The following is a 23,447-nucleotide window of genomic DNA, read 5'->3' on the forward strand; positions in this document are numbered from 1 at the left end:
TACCGGCCCGAGACTATTTAGTAATAGTGTATTACTGGGTAGTCCCAATATAAGACACAGAGTAATGAGATGTTAGGCAATATTACACCAGGGCTTCTTAACTGTCAATTGAGTATATACGCACAGTTAAATTTGAGTCTCTAGGAACCTGGAATTACCATGCGGTATATCTTGAAAAACCCGTCGGCTATGCCTGTAACCGCCGAGCGAACCCTTCTGGACAAGGATTGGTCTTTCAAAAAGACAATAGATGATGACGACTCGTGGAAACCCGTGGCTCGGGTGCCTACTGTCGCCCATCTAGACCTCCTGGATAACGGATTGTACGTTTCCAATACTCTGCGCTATAATACATACTGATTGCCTGATACGGTAGAATTTCCGATCCATTTCTTGACATGAATGAGCTCGATGCCGAATGCGTCGGAGAAACAGCATGGACCTACCGTACAGTTTTTGACTCCCCATCAATCGGTGGTGCTGCTGTGTACTTGATCTTTGAAGGTCTTGATACATTTGCTCAAGTCTCGCTCAACGATAAAATCATTCTCGAGAGCGATAACATGTTCCTCAGCCATCGAGTCAACATCACAAATTATCTCCAAAGCAAGGAACCCAACACGCTTATCATCAACTTTGAAAGTGCCCTACTCAAAGGCCGAGAACTGCAAAAGCAGTATCCAGACCATCGATGGGAACTGTTCAACGGTGAGGCTTCTCGTCTAGCTGTGAGAAAAGCACAATATCACTGGGTAAGAAAAGTAAGCGAGATAAGCGACATATCTGGCTAACCAAAGACAGGGTTGGGACTGGGGTCCATTTCTCATGACTGCTGGTCCTTGGAGACCTGTTCGTCTTGAGGTATTTTCTGCTTCCATCAATGACATGCTCATCAAGTACAACATTTCTCAAGATCTCAAAAGTATCCAGGGTACTATCGAGCTCGAGGTAGAGGGATCATTCGACAAGGCCGATATTTGTATCTCATTGAAGGCAGGCTCTGTTTTCACTACGTCAGTAGCCCGGTCTAGAGAAAGCCGTCTTGTGGTCCCTTTTCATATTGGTACGTATTTCCCAGCCCAGGCGCATTTACGCAGTATTGACGATCATGGTAGATGATCCCAAGCTTTGGTTCCCTGCTGGGTATGGACCTCAATCACTATACAATGTGACTGCCACTATCGCTCTTGATGGTCAGCAGCTTGACAAAAGAAGCAAAGACACTGGTTTCCGCCGAAACGAACTTATCCAAAAACATGATTCTCATGGTCAATCGTTCTTCTTCCGGGTCAACAACATCGACATCTTCTGTGGCGGCTCTTGCTGGATTCCAGCGGATAGCTTTCTACCTCGAATCACACCTGCCAAATATCGTGATTGGCTTCAACTCATGGTAGAAGGAAATCAGATAATGACGAGGTAAGATATTGCTGGTAGCCTCTTCGTCTATCGTCACTGACATGACATAATTCAGGGTTTGGGGCGGCGGTATCTATGAAGAGGACGCTTTCTACGATTGTTGCGATGAGCTGGGCATTCTCGTCTGGCAGGACTTTATGTTTGCCTGCGGAAACTACCCCGTAGGACCATCTCTCATCAAATCTGTGCACCAAGAAGCAATCCAGAATGTTCAACGTCTACATCATCACCCGTCCATCATCATCTACGCGGGGAACAATGAGGATTACCAAGTTCAGGAGTCGTGCGGTCTTGACTACGACCCAGAAGATGCGGATCCTGATTCTTGGCTCAAGTCCAACTTCCCTGCGAGATATTACTATGAGCACCTTTTGCCTGAGGTGGTCAATAACATGTCTCCCGCAGCGATATACTGGCCTGGGTCACCATTCTCCCATGGTAAATATTCTGCGGACAAGACTGTTGGTGATATGCATCAATGGAATGGTATGTAACAGATCCTTTCATATTCTCGTTTTGCATTGCTGATATCCAGTAGTTTGGCATGGTACACAAGAGAAATACCAGGTCTTTGATACACTGGGAGGCAGATTCAACAGCGAGTTTGGCATGGAGGCTTTCCCCAATTTATCAACGATAAAACAATTCATAACAACCGAGTCTGAACGATTTCCACAGTCTCAGACAATGGACTTTCACAACAAGGCTGATGGCCATGAGCGACGCATTGCAACTTATGTGGTAGAAAACTTCCGTCCCCTTCCGGATCTAGAGGTACGCAAGAACCCCAGCAAAACTCAAACCGCTCCCACTAACCTGCAAGTAGTCTCATTTGTACCTTACCCAGCTTTGCCAAAGCGAGGCCATGACTTTTGCTTATCGCAGTTGGCGTCGCCAATGGGGTGATGATCGTCGTTGCGGTGGTGTTCTCGTTTGGCAGATGAACGACTGTTGGCCTACTATCTCTTGGTCTATTGTTGATTACTTCCTCCTCAAGAAACCGGCATACTATGCGATTCGTCGAGCTTTGAAACCCATTGCTGCGGGTGTTCAGAGACAACATCATGATTGGAGCGTTGTTCATGCCAAACCAGCAAAAACATCCTCATTTAGTGCTTGGGCTATGAGTAGCGAACAAGAAGCAGTTGAAGTTACTGTTGAGGTTCGTTTTGTTTCCATCAAGACTGGTAGTGATATCAGGGATAAGGTTGTGAGGAACATTACTTTGGTTCCTAATGGGACTACAGATGTTTTGGAGGGGCAGATTGATCACGCCAAAGATGAACCTCATGTTATTTCGGTGAGGATTCTGAGGGATGGTCATTGTATTTCTCAGGATGTCGATTGGCCTCAGCCCCTCAAGTATCTTGACTTCTCTAACAGAGGTGTCAAGGTTGAGAGAGCACCTGATGGATATTTCATCTCGGTTGAGAAACCCATTAAAGGCTTGGTTCTTGAAGAGGTGGCAGGTATCACTCTGGAGGATAATTGTATCGATATTGTCCCGGGTGAGAACGTGATAATCAAGGCAAGAGGGAATAAGGAATTGTTAACAGGTGTCAAGTACAGATACCTTGGGATGTAGATCATGGGTCTCTTAGTTGCGAAGTTGGAAAAGAGGATTATGCTTACGAGATGCTAGAGGCGTTGTATAGGACATAATGTTCAGCAGTATTACGTGTACAAAATGCGATTCATGATACTCAACTAATTATAGTACATTCCTTATGCTGGGGATATCCATTTCAAACCATATCTCCGTGACTTTCCTTAGTCTGGCCACCTGTAGGAGAAGGCCTACTACCGCCTAGGCGTCGCCAATTGAACAGAACATGAGGTTTGTTTCTGATTGACTCTCTAAGCTTTTCCTCACTGCAATCCATCCAGGTATAGCCCACATTAGAACTAACAGGGTATAAAGGCGTTCCTCCAAGTAAGAATTAGTCAGCTGCATATTAATTAAAAGAGGCAGTAATATTAAGATCGCTTATAATCTATTTATAGAAAATATTAAGCAGTAGATTATTAATATTATAAATAAAGGGATTTTTAATCTCTTAGCTAGTAAATAATAAGCTAAAGATAATATAGGCTGCCATAATAGTAGCTAAGATAGTAATCTAACTAAGTAGATCTGTTAGCTAGAATAGCAATAGTATAATGTATATAAATATAATCTAACTGATAGTAATAATATATATCAGCAATCACTATAGGTTAGGCCATAAGCCATGACATGTGTTCAATTGAGTATTTGACTGTTCATTAGAGACAGCGTTCTTTAAACATCTTCAATATGCATCTCTATGTACATATAGTTTTCAATAGAGAGCTTTATCAACATTAGTCAAGCGTTAATTAAATATTCAGATCGCTCACCACTGGGTAAGTAATTCTACAGAAGTCAATACAAGTCAGGGACAGCAATAAATCATAAGTGCTTAACAAGCTGGTTTATGTCTCAAGACAAATGCGATGCCGGGTCGAGCTCAACCGAGCCTGAACAAGTTAGGTAGTTGCGGGGTTGGACTAAGGTAGCGACAAGTAACAATTGAGGATGAACCTTGCTTTTGCGTCATGTGGAATTGACGTGAACAAGGCGGCCAACATTTCCCTCCAATCGGTTTTGGAACATCGCAATTGTGAAACAACCCATTTAAACAACGGATCATAGTACTGAACCCGACTCCATTCTGTAAATCTCCCGTGATGATGTGCATCAAAATTGCCCTCTTCAGGCTCGGATCAATATGAAATACTTATTTGGGATCGACTCCGACTGTTGTGTAGTGGGTAGTAGAAAGTTTATCTCCTTGGACTTACGGTACCAAAATAAACCTCCTGATAGACTGGGCCAAGCCGCATAAACTGACCCGATAATTTCGTCCCTTGTGCTATAAGCGGTCAATTATTTTGATCCCCTGAGTCTTGTGTCCGTAGTACCCTGTTGGTAAATCCTGTACTGTTCCATCGGAAATATAAATACAATCCAGTGAATACCATCCTTGAACCGCCATAGATCAATTCTTTCATCCTTGGTGATTGCGCCTTCTGATCTCTCCAATATGAAAGCAATCATTCCACTCAGCCTGGCCACCCTTGCCGCCGCATTGCCTGGCAATATCCAACCAAGACAGGCAAAGGCACCGGTATTCAACATCGATGGAAAATCCCAATACTTTGCCGGCACCAACACCTGGTGGATGAGTCACCTCACATCAGACGCCGATGTCGAACAAGCCATGTTTCAGATTGCCAAGAGCGGGCTGAAAGTCACGCGCGTCTGGGCCTTCGGAAACACCAACACTGGCACTGATCAGCCTGTGTACTTTCAGTTCCTCGACACGGCTAAGAAGACCATCACTATCAACAAGGGCACCAACGGCATTGCCCGTCTCGACGCTGCTGTCGCCGCCGCGGAGAAGCACAACATTCAGCTCGTACTTCCGATGCTGAATAACTGGGATGACCTGGGTGGTATCAACATCTACTGCGCTTACTTTGGATGCACCCACGAGACCTTCTGGACTCATGCCGATGCCCAAGAAGCCTATAAAGATTATGTCTCTTTCATCGTTAATCGATACAAGGATTCACCAGCCATCTTTTCCTGGCAGCTCTGCAATGAACCTCGCTGCCAGAACTGCGACACCAGTGTGATTACCAAATGGGCCACAGAGATATCCAGCTTCATCAAATCCCTAGACTCAAAGCATCGTGTATCGCTGGGCGATGAAGGTTGGCTCTGCTCTGATGATAGCAGTCTTGGTTACGCATACTCTTGCTCCGAGGGTATCGATTTCGAAGCTAATCTGAAGATCTCTACACTTGACTATGGGACGGTACATATGTATCCCATCGGTTGGGGGTACAATTATCCCTGGGGAAATCAGTGGATTCGTGACCACGCAGCACTGGCAAGCAAGTATGGCAAACCTATTGTCATGGAAGAATATGGCGTTGAGAGCACAACCTCGAATCGCACTGCTGTGCTTAAGGAGTACCAAGAGACCATCCTGAGCACTGAAATTGCGTATGATAGCTTCTGGCAATTCGCATCTAATCTTCCTAGTGGGGCGAATCCATATGATGCTTATGCGATCTTCTATGGCACGCAGGAGTATCAGGATGTGGTGATTGACCATGCTAAGACTATCAGCGCGAAGGCTGTCTGATTTACTGGCCGTGAGCTAACCCTCTTTACGATGTTCTGATTGGCCTTTGGAAAGGCATCACATTCTTTGTAACATTATTATTCTTCTACCATGATATTTTGCGAACGAAACAGATAGCTAGATAGGTATCTATGGCTTTTGCACTCAATGAAGACATTGGATATTTGCTATTACCCACGTTGACTTCCACAGTGAATGTGACGAGTAAAGTATATTCTGTGATACTTTGTAGACTTGAATATATAGCAGCAATGAGATGGAGCTGGTCCGGCCAAATCAATTTGTTGTTTGTATTTTGCTTTAATGCTTTCTTTGCAAGATGGGGTTGACCAAGGACTTGTATTACAAAATATTCTATACCACAGATTGATCAAGTCAGCAGCCATTCGTCTCAACCTTGGTCTCTGCCGGTGGATGAAACTTAATCCATTCAGGATACCACTCATCAGTCTCAAGTACTCTACACTCTGGAACTTCCGCTTCCAAAACACGCAAAAGCTCTTGTATGTAGATTTCATAACCATCCTGATTCAAATGAAGACCGTCATAGAAAAGCCGCCCCAGTTCAACACTCGGCACCGTTTTTAAAGACCCACGCAGAATGTCCCCTTCTTTCCAACCAGTTGTACGCATCATAGCAGTCCAAAGGTCAACAACAGGAACGTTTTCACTCTCGCCGATATCCCGAATCATTTGTGCATACATGGCTACTCTTTCTGCCCTGCCCTTTCCGTCGTGTGGTAGCCGATACTCTTCAACTGGAGAGGGCGTAACAAGAATGACTTTTGTTTCATGAAGCCTCACACCCTCCCAGTCTAGGATACGCCTGATATTCGACTTGAACGTTTCGAGATCACAGTGCTGAGGCTCGCCAGGACTGCAAGAGTCGTTGGCGCCAAAGTGTACCGTCATAACTGCAACGCGAGGCACAGTTTTCGAGGGGACCACTGCTGAGAAGAATGATGGGAGGAGAGTTAAGGCCGAGTTGGTGTTGTATCCACCGAAACCGCGGTTCAGAACATCGAGGCGACGCATGTACCGTTTTGTCAGCTCAATTTGAAGTGAGAATGCGCCTTGTGTAATGGAGTCTCCGAAGAGAAGTATTTGTGGCGGTGGAGGGAGAGACGCGACTTGGGCCACGAGTCCTGAGTATGATGAGTCCATAGTTACTAGCAAAAATTGTGGTGCAGACTGTGTTGGCGGTATTTTGCGTAGTGTTTTGTGTAAACAGAAAACTTAGATTGTAGAAATTCTCAACCCGAGATATCTTACGATGCTCATCGCTTGAGGCATATTGAGGTTAGTGTAGTTGGGGGCAACACGCCATTCCCAATACGCAACGGCCCGTGATCCTATTTGGGCGCGGTATCATCCTCGTTCTTCTGGACAAGAGGGGGTCGATCCGGGGAAGTGGCTGCAACCCCCGCATTTCATTCGGCATTGTTTTCCGGTGCGAAAATTCACCCTGGATGTTGAAGGTGTGAAAACACTAACACAAGCGAATGTTATCAGGCGATCACATACTTAAGTTGCAGTCGTCCCCAGCATAATGTTAAAGTGTCGATCAGCCATCTCCACTATTCAATTCTAACATTCCTCGTATCAAAACGCAATGAAGGAAGAAATCCATACTGTGGAACAAGTTCCCGGCTCGGCAACTGGTGACCTGGTGGCATCCAAGACCGCAAAGGTCCAGAATGTGGCCTACAGCGATGCCATTGCCAAGGACAACCTCTCTCGAACAGCACCATCTGTTCTCAAACTTTACGCAATCGTTGCCTTTGTTACTCTAAGTATGCCAGGCCAAACCTATATACTCCAACATGCTAATATTCATAGACAATTGCGGCAATGGTTTCGACGGAACCATCATGTCTTCTATCAATGCCATGGACCCATTCCATGCTTTCTTCAACACTGAAATGCAAGGTGCTTCCATTGGAGCTGTCTTTGCCCTTTATAGTGTCGGAAACATCCTCGGCTGCCTCGTCGCCGCTCCCGCGTCTGACTTCTTTGGCCGTCGATACGGCATGATCGCCGGATCAGTATTTGTCATCGTCGGCACCGTCATACAGGCCGTTGCTCAGAACGTCGGAACGTTCATGGCGGGCAGACTGTTCCTAGGGTTTGGCTGCAACATTGCAGTTACAGCAGCTACCATCTATCTAGTCGAGATATCCTACCCTTCTTGGCGTGGAACTCTCACTGGTCTCTACAATGTTTTTGGCTGGTATATCGGATCTCTTAGTAAGTGTAGATTACAAGTTTTGCCGATATGTAACTAACATTCTGCCAGCCTCGACTTGGACTGCTTATGGAACAGGTCGATTGACTTCGAACTGGTCATGGAGAATTCCCATCTTGATCCAAGTTGTCCCCGGGGCAATCATCCTGCTTGGAGCATGGTTCATCCCCGAAAGCCCAAGATGGCTCATGAGCCATGGGAAAGAAGAGCAGGCCCTAGCCGTCCTCATCAAGTATCACGGTAACGGCAACCCCGAATCAGCAGTTGTACAATTAGAGCTCGAAGAGATGCGCGCATCCATCGAATATCAGGCAGAAATCGAAGCCAGTCAGAAGTGGTGGGACTACCGCATGCTTGTAGACAACAAGGAGAACCTACGACGAATGTACTTGCTTTTCCTCGTCGCTATCTTCTCTCAGTTCATCGGTGGCTCGGTCATCACTTACTACATGCCCGTCATTCTGGAGAATGTTGGTATCACCAGCTCCTCTCAACAGCTTCTTCTCAATGGTGTCAACGTTATTTTCGGCTTCTTCAGTGGTGTGGCAGGCTCATTCGGAGTCGAGAAATTCGGTCGCCGACGTCTATTTCTTTGGGGTAAGTTTTCCACCATCGCAAATGCAATCAATGCTGACATTCCCAGGCACGTTCTTGACAGGTCTTGTATATATCCCCATCAACGTCATCGCAGCCGTGTCCAAAGGTCATGTTAGCACATCAATGGGCTACGCCTTCATTGCCATGATCTTTCTGTACGGCATCTTTTGGTCTTTCTGCTGGACACCTCTGCAGTCCCTCTACCCAAGCGAAATACTCCGCAACGATATTCGAGCCAAGGGTATGGCGGCCTCAGGCTTCTTCAGCGGTATTTCCGGTTTTATCAACACTTATGCCACACCGGTCGCGCTTCAGAAAATTGGTTGGAAGACGTATACTATTTTTCTCATTTTGCATTTTGTTGAATGGGGACTGATGTACTTTGCTCTTGTTGAGACAAAGGGTCGCTCTCTTGAGGAGATTGATGAGATCTTTAAGAGTGCCAATCCTGTTAAGATGTCGAAACAGAAGCATGAGGTTTATATCAAGGATGGCGCTGGTGTCACTGCGGATTTGGGGGCAAAGGATATCTAACAATGCTTCTTGTTGATCGTGCTAGGCTGATTTTCTACAAGCTATAGTTTAAAATTATCTAGCCATTTGTATTGTATTACTTTGTTGCTTCTGTGAAATGTTTATCTTTTAAATTGGTAGGTCATATGGTTCTTAACAAATCTATTGCGGCAATTAGGTGACTTTCAGGATGTTCGTAACCTACATCCAAATTTAATCAACTATCAACTATAACCATAGCATCTCCCTTAGCCGCTCGAGTAACTGTATGTAGGGACACTTTTATATCATTTAACCCCCTAAAACTTTTTTCTGTTTCCTTTTGCACTTTAACTTGCCTCTATCAAACTGGATTATGAAAGATGATATTGATGTTTTTTCCAAGATATGAAGTTTTCTACTGCTCTTTTGTCCTGCCTCACTCTGGTTGGCACAGCCTCAGCCGGAAGGAGAGGCCTCGCTGCTGGGTCAGCGGTTTGCCTGGCAGCTTGTACTGCTTCCCTGGCATCCTGCCACGCAGTTGGTCATGGGCTTTCGGTTTTCACCTTCGGCCTTTCGTCATTTGTGGCCTTCGCCACATGTCATCAGGTTTTATTAGGTTGCGAGGCGGCGTGTATGGCATCGGTAGCTGTTGCCGCATCAGGCACTACAAAGTAGGTTTTAGCTATAGATGCAAGAGACTCATAACTGAGAAAGGTTGTCCGCTGGTATAGGCTCTTGGTAAATACACATTTATCATCTGAACACAGGCATATCATTTCCATATTAGAGAAAGTGAGGGAAAACTTATATGATTAAAGATCTGCGAGTACCTACGGGCATTGAGCTTACGAATGCCTGCGGCAGGCCTGTTTCTTATACCAAACATGACCGCAAAATCGGGATTTTCAAACCCCTTGGGAGGAGAAATCTGACATCGAGTCAGCGGCCCCTCGTTTATTTTCTGCGTCATCTCGCTAGTGTAATATCCTTCAGCACTTTATCAGGTCCTTCGTATAGGGATCTAACAACCTTCCGGCCGAAGACTAAGTTGTCAGTATCGAGAATCTCTGCACATGAAGCCAGAACACTGACTTAGCTGTTAATCGTTCAAGCGAGATAAACAAGACCGGCAGAAGCCCTGGCTTCAACAAAACTCTAATGAACAATAATGAGACGAGAAGAACCAGAACTCGTACGGACATGGAAGAAGAGCTTGATTTATATAATGCCTAGAGCACTAGAATTCCAGATACGTAATAATAACTTGAAAAGGAATTTACCAGTTTAGACACCACTCAGTAACCTTACAAGATTCTATCAACTACCCTATTTAAATAGGATCGTTTAATTACTGAGTTCCTTCCACCAGGTAAACTGTTGACGGTGAGGTGTTAATGTCGGCTGTGTCCATTTCCCGCTCTCATCTCGATATAGCGTTAGCTTTGCTCTCTCCTTGTTCTTCTTGCGCCGTAAGATAATCATTCCAGCCCATTTAAAACAATCGCCTGTTTCCCTTAAAACCAGTATAACAATGTTGTGCTCCAGTGATTCAATTCCTGATTCCAGGACCATAATTGGAAGCTGAAACTGACAAGTTCGTGTCAGTGCCTCGTCGAGGTACAAAAAGGAGTAGTATGTGTTATCCTTAGTCCAGGGAAGCATAGCCCAAGCACTGTCTCGCACCTATATTTCATTATCTACTGCCCCTGAATCCTATTTAATGAGTTCGAATGATATATTTAGTGCTATGTCTGTCGTGAGGAACCTCTGGTTTTAATTAATGTGGAGCGACTTGCGTGTTTGCAAGCACTTACACCATCTTTCTGCAATATCCGAGACGAGCTCTAAAGATTCTACGTACTGTAACTATGCGGGAACTAATATATGGATGCAGTTATCCTCTCTAAGCGGGTAGATCGGTAGATTCTAAACTAACTAACTGTTAAGGGAACCAATTTTTCTTAATTAATAGTCGGAGAAGTGACAAGACAAAAACAGTAAAGAAAACATCCTAGAGCACAAAAAGCAGTTAAACTACCCGGGGGAGCTTTTGCATAAATTTCCGCGGAGGGTTTCTACTTTTCAGTCTAGAGCAGGGGAGCTTTTACATAAATTTCCACGGAGGGTTTCTACTTTTCAGTCCAGAGCGGAGGGCCTCCGGAGAGACTATGCCTATTATAGATAAGTGCCTAAGACTGGCGTTACCTCATAAACTACCCTTTAACCTCTTTAAGTTAGGTATAATTATGTGCCTCGGAATGATTAGTAAATAGTTATTTCTCTAACTTCTGAATATCATTAGAGTATTACTGTAATGTCTGTAAACCTAAAGCGTTTATTATAGAGTTCGATACGAAATATAAATCTGCGAACCTGTCACAATATGCCGATGGTGTTATCTTAAAGTCGTGCTTTAGCTATTTGCTCTGCCGCCATGTCGTCCGCTCCCAAGCTGACCGCTACCGAGCACTTCAATAAGACTGCAGACAAGTACGAAGCCAAAACTGGCGGAGCTACCAGTGAACTCGCGCAGCATGCCATCTCCTCCATCACGGACCTAAAGCCTCTGACATCCGAGTCCAAGATCCTCGACAACGCATGCGGCACTGGCATCGTGACTGACATCATCCTTAAGTCCGGGGTCCGGCCTGAGATCCACGCTATCGACGTCGCAGAGAACATGGTCAGTATTGCTAGAGATCGGTTCTCCTCCCATCCCAATGTCCACGTGGCCGTCATGACCGGCGAGGAACTCTCCTTTCCTAACGACACCTTCACCCACTCCATTACGAACCTCGGCCTTATGTACTTCACCGACGCCGAAAAGGGCGCCCGAGAGATAGCGCGCACACTTCACCCCGATGGAGTGGCCATCATCACCGGCTGGAAGATGATGGGACATATCAAGATCATTCAGGAGGTCCAGGCGCAGATCCGCCCCGACCATACGCTGTTCAAGCCGCCTGTCCCCGACATGTGGCTCGACCCTGAGCATACCAAGGCCGTGCTGTCAGGTGCCGGGCTCGACGTGCATACCAGCACTGCAATCGACGTGCATCTAGGCGGCGAGACGGCCGACGGAGTCGCTGATCTTCTAACTCATGGGTTCGGCTCGAAGGCATTTGAGTCTTGGAGCGAGGCGGAAAAGGAGAAGGCCGCTGAGGTAATGAAGAAGATTGTGCAGGAGCGGGCTGTTCCGTTTACTAGACCCTCAGGCTCTGGCGTCGGTATTAAGGTGACAGGAACTATCTTTATTGCACGTAGGGGATCTGGCACTATACTAGGTTTATAAGTTTATTCCTAATTAGAGAGGTTCTCCTTAAGTATAGACTGGTCTATAAAGTCTCGAACCTCAATGCATGAGCCAGGGCTTCCATGACGGTTTTCTCTGTATGCCGGGGGTTCATGCTTGTACGCATACTGGCACTGCGTATTTCGCTCTTCTGGAATCGGATCTGGCATGTTTTCCACCTTCTCTAGTGCTTTGGAGATAGAGATACGGGATAAAGCTTCTGGCCAAAGGTCTTTTCCTTCAAACAACTTCATGTACGCATACGCATATTTGCTTGTCCACCCACATTTGTGACATGACATAGTCCCGCCTCCTGCTATAAAAATTTACGATATCTCCAGTCGTGCGAATCCTCTCTGCTGTTCTAATAAACCTATGAATTCGTTAGCCAGTAATATAACAAATCGATTTTCGGAGTACTTACAGAATACCTTTCACGGTATGATAGACTCAATTTCATCGACACAAAGAGCAAGATAAGGTCCATCATAGTCAACTACCAATGCTCCAGTGATCTTATTGAACGCTTGCGAATTGTTGAAGAGGTATGCCGCAGCAGTTAAGAGCATCAGATTTTCAGGTTCATCTCCAGAGATCCGGAGCCAGGTTTCGCTTGCGAATGTCAAGGCATCCATACAACCATACTTGTCTGCAACAACAGCAACTGCGAGGAAATCACAAGCGGGAAGAGTTCTAGGTACTTTCTTGTTCTGATAGTGAATGATAGAACAAATAATTTCCAGTGCAACAGCATCGTCATCAGGCAGCGATAATTCGGACAGCCCATCGTGGTCGCGTATACCATGGCCCTCCTTCCAATCTGGTCCCAACATGACAGAGAAGGGTTTCGAGACGGCCATCATCAACATGGAATGAACACGGAGCTTCGTCTCTTCTGATCCGACTACCAAAATGAGGTCGCCATCTGGAGCAATCTCGACAATCGTGTCCGGCTTGGCGTCTGTTATGTTCTCCATACTGATCTCCAAATCTTGTCGTTATCACGAAATGGGGTTCTTCAGAAGCAAAACTTTTATCATCAAGGGTAACGGGTGCTCAGCAACCTATGACTCTACATTACATCAACGAAATCTGTCCGTAGACGGACTTGCTTACTTAACATTAGTTTAAGTTTTTGAATTTAGATGGGCGCAGTGTTTTATTGATACAGATATGCTAAGACTTACGAGACAGTTGTCACTTGACTAGGTTGAGACCTCAAACTATACTATAACAATACTGCATATATCCTTTTTCTAGCTCTTATTCGACTACGACGTCTGTTAGACTGCGTTAAGCATTCTTCTCAAGACTGTTAACAAATATATTAGAAGTGTACTGTGCTTCCTATTTCTGAGCAACCAGGACATTTTCCCCTCTCAAAATGCCGCACATGACACAACTCTTACGAGTGAGTGACGTCCACTTACCAATCACTGACATGGCCGTTGTATGTTAATAACAACGGGAGGTCGACCAAATCATCCTCGACGCTATCTTTCCTTCTAATACATCTCAAGTCTGAGATCACCATTTAGTTTTCATGCTCGTCCTTGACATGCCTTTCCTTCAAGTTGAATAGTGTGTTTCCGAGATGCTGTTCGAGAGCGTGGGTAGTAACGAAACATCGGTTACAAGGCTTGCAGTACTCCGTTTTTCCCTTTTATCCGTTCTGAGCCAAGCTCTTGTTTAGTCGGCAATCGTGGAGCCTCTAGTCGTTGGAAGCGTGGAGATGTGAGAGTTTGGTTGCGGGGTAGATAACAGTGATGTAGGCTTGTGGGTTTCATACATATCACCTTATTCCACAGGTATAATATATTAATAGGCTATAGTGTATCCTAGTGCAAGTACCACAGGTTCTTCGCTTTCTATCCTAATCGGTCGTGGTGTTGAGATCTGCGCGGGTAGTTGGCACCAGTTGTAAGCTCACCATTCAGTCCCCGCCTTAATTTCTAATTTTGCTCCGCAATAAAATAAGCACTCATTTCATTCATTATCAGTTATTTTGTCAATCCGAGTCACATAAAGATACTCAGAATGGACAGCTCGTCGTTTATTATGGCTTTTCAGCAGCAACAGCAAGATTTAGACCTTTTGAAACAGTAAAGAAAGGAAAAGTAGCCCTGAACGAGGGGCAGAAGCGGTAGCAGCGTTCAAAAACCAACCAGCATGCACGAATAAAGAGGATATAATTTCATGAACGTAATGATGACAGGGGCTAGCGCAAAGACGAAAAGTATATAGTTTAGTAAATCACAGGCAGTCCTTAGTACAGTAGTACAGTATGGTACCTGAAAGTTGACGATTGTTCCTACAGCGGTATTTAACTTAGATGTGATTAGTTAGTCTATATCTAGCTCGCAGTGATCGAACGGTGCAAGCCATACGTTACACAAGTGGTTTATGTTCAAAAATAAAATAAAAACTTAAGCAGGATGCGGATGCACGTTTCAAATTACCCTATACTAGACGATATGAACGATTGTCATTTTCGTTTAATGCAATTCTTAAATATGTAATCGTCATCCCAACGTCATCTTAGTTTAGACTTCCTGATATCGTACGTTGAGCAATAGAAGTCGAGAGTCAGACACAAAATGGTATGCTTTTTATCGCGAAGTGCACGTCACTCCTGGAGTGGCTGCTGATACCACCCTCCCTTTCCTGCATCATATTTAGTTATAATAAGTTCCCCAGCACCATAAGCAGAAGCGTTCATACCTATATAAAGCAGAAATTAGAAAGTACATCAACCTATAAGTTTAATAGAGAAATCATGTTCATTGGTAATTAGGCTAACCGCAGAATTTGCATTACTCAAAGTCGAATAAATCGAGTTATCTAGGGCAGACGAAAGTGCCAAAGCGATATCAATAACGTCATCCTCAATTTGTCCGACACCAGCCACGATAACACCTGACATTAACTTTCAGGCGTACGATAATATGACGCCTTTCAAGTCTGTTCCTACTGCCGGTTTCTGGTTCATCATTCGAGACCGACTCTCAGGGGGATATCTATCGGTCATTAACGGCAAGCCTCTCCTGCAAAAGATACCCCATCATTGGGGAGGCTATCGATGGTGTTATACGGAACTGAATGGTTTCGTTGGATTCTACGAATAGACCTCAGGACGTTTTATTGGATGTGATGGCAACGATAAAGTTGTTGCTAAAGCCCCAAAACAGGGGCACGAGCAGCTTATTGCAGTCACACCTCAAGCAGGCGGGGGTTATCATATCTCCATCCTTCATATAGCTAAAAAGGATCCGATACCGCAAGTGTACGAGCTACTTCCGTTGAAAGTTGACGAGGATGCGTACCTCTTGGTACTAGGTTCAAAAGGACGGACAGTACTATAGGAGTTTAAGCAGATCGAACCTCCGCCGCAATGACCGTATGTGTCATTGGTGTTAGGCTAATTTCGTATTGCAACTGTAGCGTATCTTACTAAGTCCAATAAAGGGAGGTGTTATCGGCCGCAATGGAAGTGGGAGGTTAAATAATGATGTAGTGTACACGAATTAAGGTGGCACCAAGATCACGGATCCAAACCCAGACGCTGCATTGCTGATTATAAACTTAAAGGTGAAAATCCAAATATCAATTCAGCAATTCTATCCCACCGAGATTCAAAGTCTTCATCTCACTCTAGAGATACTCAATCGCAAGACGTAATATTTCTTTACCCCTATAATAAGCACCACTCTCAATATACTATACCAAACCGCTTACAGTCGAGAAGCTTTTTAAAGGTTTTCCTACGCTATTACCCTTCAATAGGGTCAATAGACAATAGAATGATATTTCATTTGGTATATTTAGAACTACAGTTAAAGGTCTCTTAGAATAAACATTTAACGATAAGTGTTATTAAAGGGCCTTAAGACTATATATGCAGATACATCTGGATAGGCAAATAGGGCATTATATAAAACCGCGTATAATACCTAGTCGCTAGTAGATTACTTTAGTAAAGACTGAAATATTAGAAATATATAAATTTAGACTTTATATTAGCAATAGATAGGATATAAAGAATTCTATAGATATTAAAGTCAGTAATAGACTGCTTATTAATAATATTAAAGTCTTAGATATATTATTATCTAATAGCTATATATTTAAGCTTTAAGTTATAATAACACCTCTTACATTATTCTTAATAATAGCTATATTTAATTGCGCCTTCCTTATCTTTAATAGATAAGTTCTGCTTTCTAAGTGATATAGCTGCGCTGATAGGTAATTAAATCTTTTCTTATATTTACTACTCGCTAGACATTTGATGTAGCATAATGGCTGGGGTCGAATCGAAGCTTTATGCTGTTTCAATGCAGCCCTGGTTGGAAGCTTATTTATATCTCGCTGAGTTCTTTGAGGGATGCTGATCGAGACTGGATCTAACACTCCACGAAGAGACGAGATGGTACAACAATATGCAATCTACGATGCGCAACTACTGTCATTAGATATATACATCCTGAGGTCAAGATCACAGAACAGGGATAAATACAGAAACTGGTTTTCATAATCCAGTTACCGAAGCAGCGTAACAAGATGCTATATGGATGCCCCAATGTTAGGGCAGGTGATTGTTAAATACTCCAGTATGTTATAAAAGTTACAAAATTCTCCTACGACGCATATATATCCCTCTAAAAGCCAGCATCAACATCATCGACAGCATGCGTAGATCCTGGTATGTCGCCATAAGAACTTATGTCATCCATAACCGTGATCAAAATACCAAAACCACGATCCAACTCCTCATCAGTGACAGTAAGAGCAATACTGCATCGAACACGGGGCTTCTGGGGGTACACCAGGACACCTCGTTGGTAAGCCAAACGGGCAAGACGACGAGCAGTGACCCCTCCAAGTCCCTCGTTGAGAAGAATGACAATGTCACCACCGCGGGCGGTGCAGTATTGAATGAAAGGATAGCTCCAAGTAGATGTTAGCTTCAACCACTTCTCTTCGATAACCCTTGCTCTGTTTATTATCTTATCATCTTGATAAAGACTCAGGGCGGCGAGAGTGGCTGCGTTCGCTGCTGGTCCCATAGCATATGTACTGGCTGACTGATTGGGTCTGATAAGCGTCATTGTGTCGTCGTAGCCAAGGATGTAGGATGCTGGAAAGGCACCACCTGAGATAGACTTTCCGAGTACGACAATATCTGGTTTCTCGCAGTCAAGCCACTGGGAACAGAGGAATTTGCCCGTCTTTCCAGATCCCATGCGCACTTCGTCGGCGATAAACAGGATGTTATGCTCTTTGCAGAGCTTGCGGACACTGGTTGCGAATTCAATTTCCTCTTGAAAGGTTCTTTTTTGATACGTTAGCCGTTGTTGCTTTTTATTTTGGATGCAAATTCTCGGTGCTTACCGAAGGCCCCCATGAATCGGCTCCATCATGATTGCAGCAATCCGCTTATGGTGCTTGGCAATGACCTGCTCAAAATCCTCGACATGTCCATAGCGAAGCGAGTCCCCAGTTTCAGGGTTAAAGTTGATAACATTCGTACTAGTAATTCCATACTCTACCACTCATTAATAAAGATCTGGACATAGGATGAAAGGAAACATACCTTGTTGACCACAGCCAGGTGTCATAATTGGCCAAATTCCCGATGAAAGACCATGGTAGTTTTCTGAGCATCCCAGAACGAGCAGTTCAGATGCTTCAATACCCTTACGCTCGATGCCCCATTTTCGAGCAATCTTAACAGCGGCATCCGCAGCTTCAGCGCCTGAGCACATGGACGCAACCTTGTCGTAGCCGAGCTTCTGACATAGTGTCTCAGCGAGGATAGGCCATCGGCTGTCCTGAACAGCAATGTTGGTTTGGAAGGCTTTTTGGTCAGTATTCTTCAATTGGAAGTTTGGGGAGGTGACAAACATGTTTGGATGGCGTTTATAACTGCCTTGGTAATTGTTGGGTTGCAGTGACCCAGATTGACTGTGCCCATGCTAATGGCAAAGTCGATTATCTCTTTACCATCAACATCCTGGTATGTATCAGCAAATGAACTTGAGGCGCTAGTGAAGGGGAGAAATGACGGTGAACGTAACTTACAGTAAGTGTTGAGCCTTTGGCTGAGACAATGAAGCCAGGGAGAGGCCCAAAGCCACCAGCAGAGTATGTCTTCTCCTTTTGGAGCAGAGCTTGGGTACGCTCTGAAAGCACCTCGCCCTCCATCTGAAGTTTTGCAGCTGGCATGTCTTATTTTTTAATTCTTCGTTTATACTGAGTATTGAGAATTTGAAGTAATGGAAGAAACCTTTGGTTACCATTTTATAACATATCTTGTCTCGTGATTTACGGAGTATATGCAGCCGCAATTGGTAAAATGTTCTTGTTAATCTCTGGGCTGAGAAGGAATGCGGCACAATTGCCCATATGGGTTAGCGTAAATGAGAGGGTTACCCCTGATAAGGTTACTCAGAGTTGCGGCAAAGTTACCTAGGATGTCTTAGTCAGTACTTGACGATATTGTTTCCACAAACTTGCCAATCCTCCACCTCACTTATCTTTATCATTTTGCGCGCCAACTCATGACTCTGTCTTAACAAAAACATTCCGTTCCTGCACTAGATACAGGGCATAAAACTGCCTCAGCTGGGCCCGGCTCTGTGGTGCATCGTGGACCCCTGCCCACAAGCGCCAGACGTCCCGCGTGATCGGAATCTAGTACAATGCAATAACGGAACAAGGATAGACAAGCTTCGTTGGATATCTGTTACGTTATCTGATTTACCCCACACTGCGAAGCTTATGCTATCTGTATGTTTTAGTAATAGGCTTGGCCGATCATTCACCTGGCACGCTTGTCCATAGGGAATCCTTTATCGAGGGCGGCACAATATCCTCATTAAGTTATGATCCAACCCTTATCTTGATGAAACGGAATTCGCAACAGAACGCCGACGTGAGGACTGGGTGAAGTAATATCTATAACACGGCGTGGTCCCGGGACAGAGTGGCGTGCAGAATTGACATCTTATTCAACTAAAAATGGAAACCGACAAGATGTCAGCAAAAAGTAAGTATAAGTATACAAAACATACAGTGATGGACTATGAGAACCAAGCTGACGATATGCTATTACCAAGGTGGCACGATCGAGAAACCCAAGTGCCCCGAGTCACTATCCGATGATGCTATCAACATCAATATCAACGGCGCTTTCGAGCCTGTCCTTCGACGCGACATCAAGCCACTGGAAATCATCGCCCTAGGCTTCAACGTCTGTAATAGCTGGATCGCTTTCTCGACATCGTTGGCTATAGCCATCTCCGCCGGAGGGACAGTAACAGTTCTCTATGGAATCCTCATCGTCACGCTGGCCTACTTCGCCGTATCTATAACCCTTTCAGAGCTTGCATCTGTATACCCGACAGCAGGTGGACAGTATCACTTCACTTCTATCTTGTGTCCCGACAAGTCCAACAGGCTGGTGTCGTATATTTGTGGTCTTGCTGCGGTCTGTTCGTGGACCTTTCTCGCTGCCTCCATCACAATTCTATCGTCACAATTACTCCTCGCAGTTCCGGCTTTCTACATTGAAACCTTTGTTCCACAGGGCTGGCACTACTTTCTTGTATTTCAGGCCATCAATCTGGTCTTGTTGCTTTACAATATCTTTTGCTTGCAGAGAGCTTCCTGGACACATAGCATTGGTTGTGAGTACTCCCATACTAGACAAAATGGTAGAACATGGACTAACTAGATACTCAGTTGCTCTTAGTCTCGTCATGTTCCTTATAATTTTCGTTACATGCCTCGCCCTTTCTTCCAAAGCCTCCTCTGAGAGCGTATGGACTACATTCGACAACCAGACAGGTTGGCCAGCAGGAGTCACATTCTTAACAGGCCTCGTTACCCCAGCGTCTATGTACGGAGGAATCGATGCTGTTCTGCATCTCGCCGAGGAATGCACATCTCCAGAACGTACTGTGCCAAGGGCTATGATGGCAATCGTTACGATAGGTTGTCTTACTGGCTTCGGATTCGCTGTGGCCATGTGTTATTCCATTACCAATCTCGAAGCACTGATGACTACAACGTAAGAAGCTGCCACCAACTTGACTGGAAGTCTAAGCTAACGGTTTGACTGTAGCATGCCAATATACGAGCTCTGGCGGCAGGCGACAGGCAACAACACGGCAGCCACCGTTTTTGATGTAATGCTGCATATCATCACTTTGTTTGCTGTGACGGCTGTGCAGCAGACAGCATCTCGCATGACCTGGGCATTCGCACGAGACGGTGGATTACCTGGGTCATCGTACCTAGCAGTTGTCAACTCTAAACACCAAGTCCCAGTCTGGGCTCTCGTGGCCAACTCAGTAGTCATTTTTATCTGTGGTTGCATCTATCTTGGGTCTGGTGCGGCCTTCTCGGCCGTCATTGGATCAAGCCTTGTTCTGCAGATTATCTCATTTACGATCCCTGCACTTCTCCTACTATGGCACAAACGTTCAGATAGCGTCTTGCCTCGAGATGGAGCATTCCGTGTGCCTGATACGGTTGGATGGGCTGCAAATGTCTTGGTTGTTATTTTTGGAATTGTCTTTTCTGTCTTTTTCATCCTTCCTGCGGCCATTCCTGTGACTGGTAACAGTATGAGTAAGTTGCTCCCCTTGCGTATGTTTGTTTCATGGTGCTAATTTGTTATAGATTACGCGAGTGCCGTCATTGCAATCTGTGCTATTTGTGGATCGTTGAATTGGGTCTTCTACTCTAAGAAGCGATTCGTAGGACCTCGCATTGAACAGTATCGGAGAACTTGAGTCTGCCACAGACAGGTAGTCCGTTTTCATCTATTCCTTCTTCTACAAGGAAATGTTTAGTTATATCAGTGATGCCTCTTCACCATTAGTATACCTCCCGTACTATTAGTAGAACTACACTTAATATAGCTGTTTACAAATTGTCAGCCTGGAATACAGTCTTCGAACCCTGTAGCTATTGGACCAGCTCATGTCAGTGAGAATCATGTAACCCTAGTCCAGGCAAGACATACCTTGATCTATCCACGAGATCCAAGTGGCGCCAGGATTCGCGTCCCTTAAACTCCAGACATGTTTCAAGCAGGACTCCAACTGTGACTCCCGCTGCGACCAGAGTCCAGGTAGATGCTTTATACACCGAATGATAACGGTCCGATCGTTTTCGTCTACAGCTTCAAGGCCTGCTACATACAACGGGAAGACAATGCCATTGGAGAATCTCGATTCTGGATCAATGGCATTGAGATTCGTAACAACATTCCTCACGTGAAACCGTATCTGCGGTGTTGTCCACGGGCTATCTCTTAGTCGCGTTAGAAGAAGTATGATGATTGCAGAGTCCATTGCAATGGCGAGACGCTGGATATCTGTGCGGAGATCTGGCGCCATTGGGAAAGATGTTGATTGTGGGTTTTGTTGTTTAGTTTTATCACGTTTTATAGTTTGCCTGGCCAGGTGAAGCATCTCTTCTGCTTGATCAACAAGCTCGTCGAAGTGTTGGGGAGATATCTGCACGTTATCTCCAGTACTACATGCGTCATGACTTGCTTGTAACACTCTGGTAGGAGGACCAGGTAGATCAACAGTTGTATCGGAGGCCATCATGACACAGCCTTGTTGCCGCAACCTGACTAGCCAAGCAACTCGCCTCAATGGAGCAATGAGCTCTTCCGGAAACGCATACAGTGGGTGAACAACCCAATCAGCGTAAGAGGGTGATAAGTTTGAAGCTCTTTCATTGTCCCTGAGCTCAAGTAAAAGCTGGGTTGGCTCATTGGGAATGGATACGTATCGCTTCAAGGAACATTGTGAGCATATGTCAGACCATCTGAATATCTGCATAACGACTTGATACAACGGCGGCGTTGCTTTGCAGCTGGGGGCACTCGCAAGACACAAAGCTGCACTCCTGCTGAGTGCTAACATGTCGGCATACATACTTGGCTTGAGTAGATAAAGCAAAGAAGCCGCACCGACGGTACCGAGAAGTCGTTCAAATGTCTGGGGTCCCTGCCAGCGCGAAGCAGCAAGTTCATTTGCAGCTTCCAACATTAATGAAGTTATGAGGGATAAGTCCTCACGACTGCGGCCACCACCAGCTGAGTGAAAGGCCGACAAGGCGAGACAAGCCAACATCATAGGTCGACTATGAACAGCCAGCACGGGAAGATTATCTGTATATGGATCGCGGTATGCCTTGTCCAGTTTTGCATCGTTTGGGTCCCAACAGAGAAACACCCGAGACGCTCGATTGACGAAGTAGTCCCACAATAAGCGTCTTGCTGGCGACTCAACTATATCTCTGCTTAAACCAGAGGTGAGCGGTGCTTGAATGGAATATTGAGGATATAGGATTGACACAGACTGTTTTATGAAGTCTGGAACCTCAATACACGAGCCAGGGCTTCCATGGCGGTCTCGATGTGAATTGTGCGATGACTTTGTCAAACTCGACTCTGATGCTTCAGATTCAGAAAGTAGGGGTGATCTGGTATGAATTGAGGCGATGCTTGGTCCATCCTCCTGAAGGGAACAATCTGGGTCAGGTGGTAGCTTAGAAGACTCGTAAATTTCTTCCAAGTAATTCAACGCTGCATCGGGTGATTTTTCTGAACTGCTGTCTGTATAAACATAGCATTCTTAGTAAATCGCCTTTTTTCCCTTCACGGTTTGTTTGGAATAAAGCGAGCACTAACCTGTAGCTCTATTACGTTGTCGCCGTGGTCTCTTGAACAGTAACGACGAATCCTGGACAGTATTGACGCGAAACACCTGCAGACTACATTCCTGGTGCTTCTTCTTGCACTGAGTGCACTGTGGTTGCTTCTGGTCACACTGAAGAGATAAGTCAGTTCTGATTGGGAAGTGTGGAACTGGAGCCAAGCGTCTGCCAACCCAACCCAACGTACCTTGCGCTTCAACCGCTTACAGCGCAGACATGCCCCTTGCTTCCTTGCAACGGAAGCAACTCCATCTGTCATCATGGTGTTAGATTCCAGCCGGTTCCTGTGGGGGGCAGTCAAACCGCGCGTCAACTGATTAAAGGTGTCGGAGGAACTGGGCATGGGCGAGAGGCGGATTTGCGGAGACACAGAAGCCGCCTGATGAATGTGGGAACGGCCGGGTGACACGCTAAGCATAGACCTATCTCTCGTCGTCATAGCGTTGTGATAACCCCTCACTGTACGGACTTGGAGACAGGTACA

At 45.2% G+C, this 23,447-nt stretch overlaps 9 protein-coding genes across 9 annotated transcripts; 5 read left to right on the top strand and 4 right to left on the bottom strand.

Annotated features, from left to right (window-relative positions):
- Positions 1 to 159: 159 nt before the first annotated feature.
- On the top strand, positions 160 to 3,004 carry FGSG_04679 (uncharacterized protein; the record flags this gene model as incomplete). Its single annotated transcript, XM_011322585.1, has 7 exons — positions 160 to 323; positions 377 to 752; positions 802 to 1,063; positions 1,116 to 1,419; positions 1,475 to 1,905; positions 1,958 to 2,193; positions 2,267 to 3,004. The coding sequence occupies 7 exons, from the start codon at positions 160 to 162 to the stop codon at positions 3,002 to 3,004; spliced, it is 2,511 nt and encodes an 836-aa protein (XP_011320887.1).
- A 1,480-nt stretch (positions 3,005 to 4,484) lies between these two features.
- Positions 4,485 to 5,594, top strand: FGSG_04678 (uncharacterized protein; the record flags this gene model as incomplete). The annotated part of the gene is made up of 1 exon (XM_011322586.1): positions 4,485 to 5,594. The coding sequence occupies one exon, from the start codon at positions 4,485 to 4,487 to the stop codon at positions 5,592 to 5,594; it is 1,110 nt and encodes a 369-aa protein (XP_011320888.1).
- A 375-nt stretch (positions 5,595 to 5,969) lies between these two features.
- FGSG_04677 (uncharacterized protein) lies at positions 5,970 to 6,887 on the bottom strand (the record flags this gene model as incomplete). Its single annotated transcript, XM_011322587.1, has 2 exons — positions 5,970 to 6,785; positions 6,867 to 6,887. The coding sequence occupies 2 exons, from the start codon at positions 6,885 to 6,887 to the stop codon at positions 5,970 to 5,972; spliced, it is 837 nt and encodes a 278-aa protein (XP_011320889.1).
- A 319-nt stretch (positions 6,888 to 7,206) lies between these two features.
- Positions 7,207 to 8,970, top strand: FGSG_04676 (uncharacterized protein; the record flags this gene model as incomplete). Its single annotated transcript, XM_011322588.1, has 4 exons — positions 7,207 to 7,387; positions 7,434 to 7,841; positions 7,891 to 8,436; positions 8,483 to 8,970. 4 exons carry the CDS (start codon positions 7,207 to 7,209, stop codon positions 8,968 to 8,970), a joined length of 1,623 nt encoding a protein of 540 aa, XP_011320890.1.
- Positions 8,971 to 11,365: 2,395 nt separating this feature from the next.
- On the top strand, positions 11,366 to 12,223 carry FGSG_04675 (uncharacterized protein; the record flags this gene model as incomplete). Its single annotated transcript, XM_011322589.1, has 1 exon — positions 11,366 to 12,223. The coding sequence occupies one exon, from the start codon at positions 11,366 to 11,368 to the stop codon at positions 12,221 to 12,223; it is 858 nt and encodes a 285-aa protein (XP_011320891.1).
- A 434-nt stretch (positions 12,224 to 12,657) lies between these two features.
- FGSG_04674 (uncharacterized protein) lies at positions 12,658 to 13,757 on the bottom strand (the record flags this gene model as incomplete). Its single annotated transcript, XM_011322590.1, has 3 exons — positions 12,658 to 13,201; positions 13,411 to 13,446; positions 13,654 to 13,757. 3 exons carry the CDS (start codon positions 13,755 to 13,757, stop codon positions 12,658 to 12,660), a joined length of 684 nt encoding a protein of 227 aa, XP_011320892.1.
- Positions 13,758 to 16,881: 3,124 nt separating this feature from the next.
- Positions 16,882 to 18,448, bottom strand: FGSG_04673 (uncharacterized protein; the record flags this gene model as incomplete). The annotated part of the gene is made up of 4 exons (XM_011322591.1): positions 16,882 to 17,554; positions 17,615 to 17,768; positions 17,817 to 18,198; positions 18,305 to 18,448. The coding sequence occupies 4 exons, from the start codon at positions 18,446 to 18,448 to the stop codon at positions 16,882 to 16,884; spliced, it is 1,353 nt and encodes a 450-aa protein (XP_011320893.1).
- Positions 18,449 to 19,243: 795 nt separating this feature from the next.
- Positions 19,244 to 21,021, top strand: FGSG_04672 (uncharacterized protein; the record flags this gene model as incomplete). Its single annotated transcript, XM_011322592.1, has 5 exons — positions 19,244 to 19,271; positions 19,342 to 19,911; positions 19,967 to 20,294; positions 20,349 to 20,857; positions 20,909 to 21,021. 5 exons carry the CDS (start codon positions 19,244 to 19,246, stop codon positions 21,019 to 21,021), a joined length of 1,548 nt encoding a protein of 515 aa, XP_011320894.1.
- A 656-nt stretch (positions 21,022 to 21,677) lies between these two features.
- Positions 21,678 to 23,402, bottom strand: FGSG_04671 (uncharacterized protein; the record flags this gene model as incomplete). The annotated part of the gene is made up of 4 exons (XM_011322593.1): positions 21,678 to 21,799; positions 22,182 to 22,862; positions 22,938 to 23,076; positions 23,151 to 23,402. 4 exons carry the CDS (start codon positions 23,400 to 23,402, stop codon positions 21,678 to 21,680), a joined length of 1,194 nt encoding a protein of 397 aa, XP_011320895.1.
- Between the last annotated feature and the right edge of the window lie 45 nt (positions 23,403 to 23,447).

Source organism: Fusarium graminearum, chromosome 2 (assembly GCF_000240135.3).
Source record: "Fusarium graminearum PH-1 chromosome 2, whole genome shotgun sequence".
NCBI classification, from domain to species: Eukaryota; Fungi; Ascomycota; class Sordariomycetes; order Hypocreales; family Nectriaceae; genus Fusarium; species Fusarium graminearum.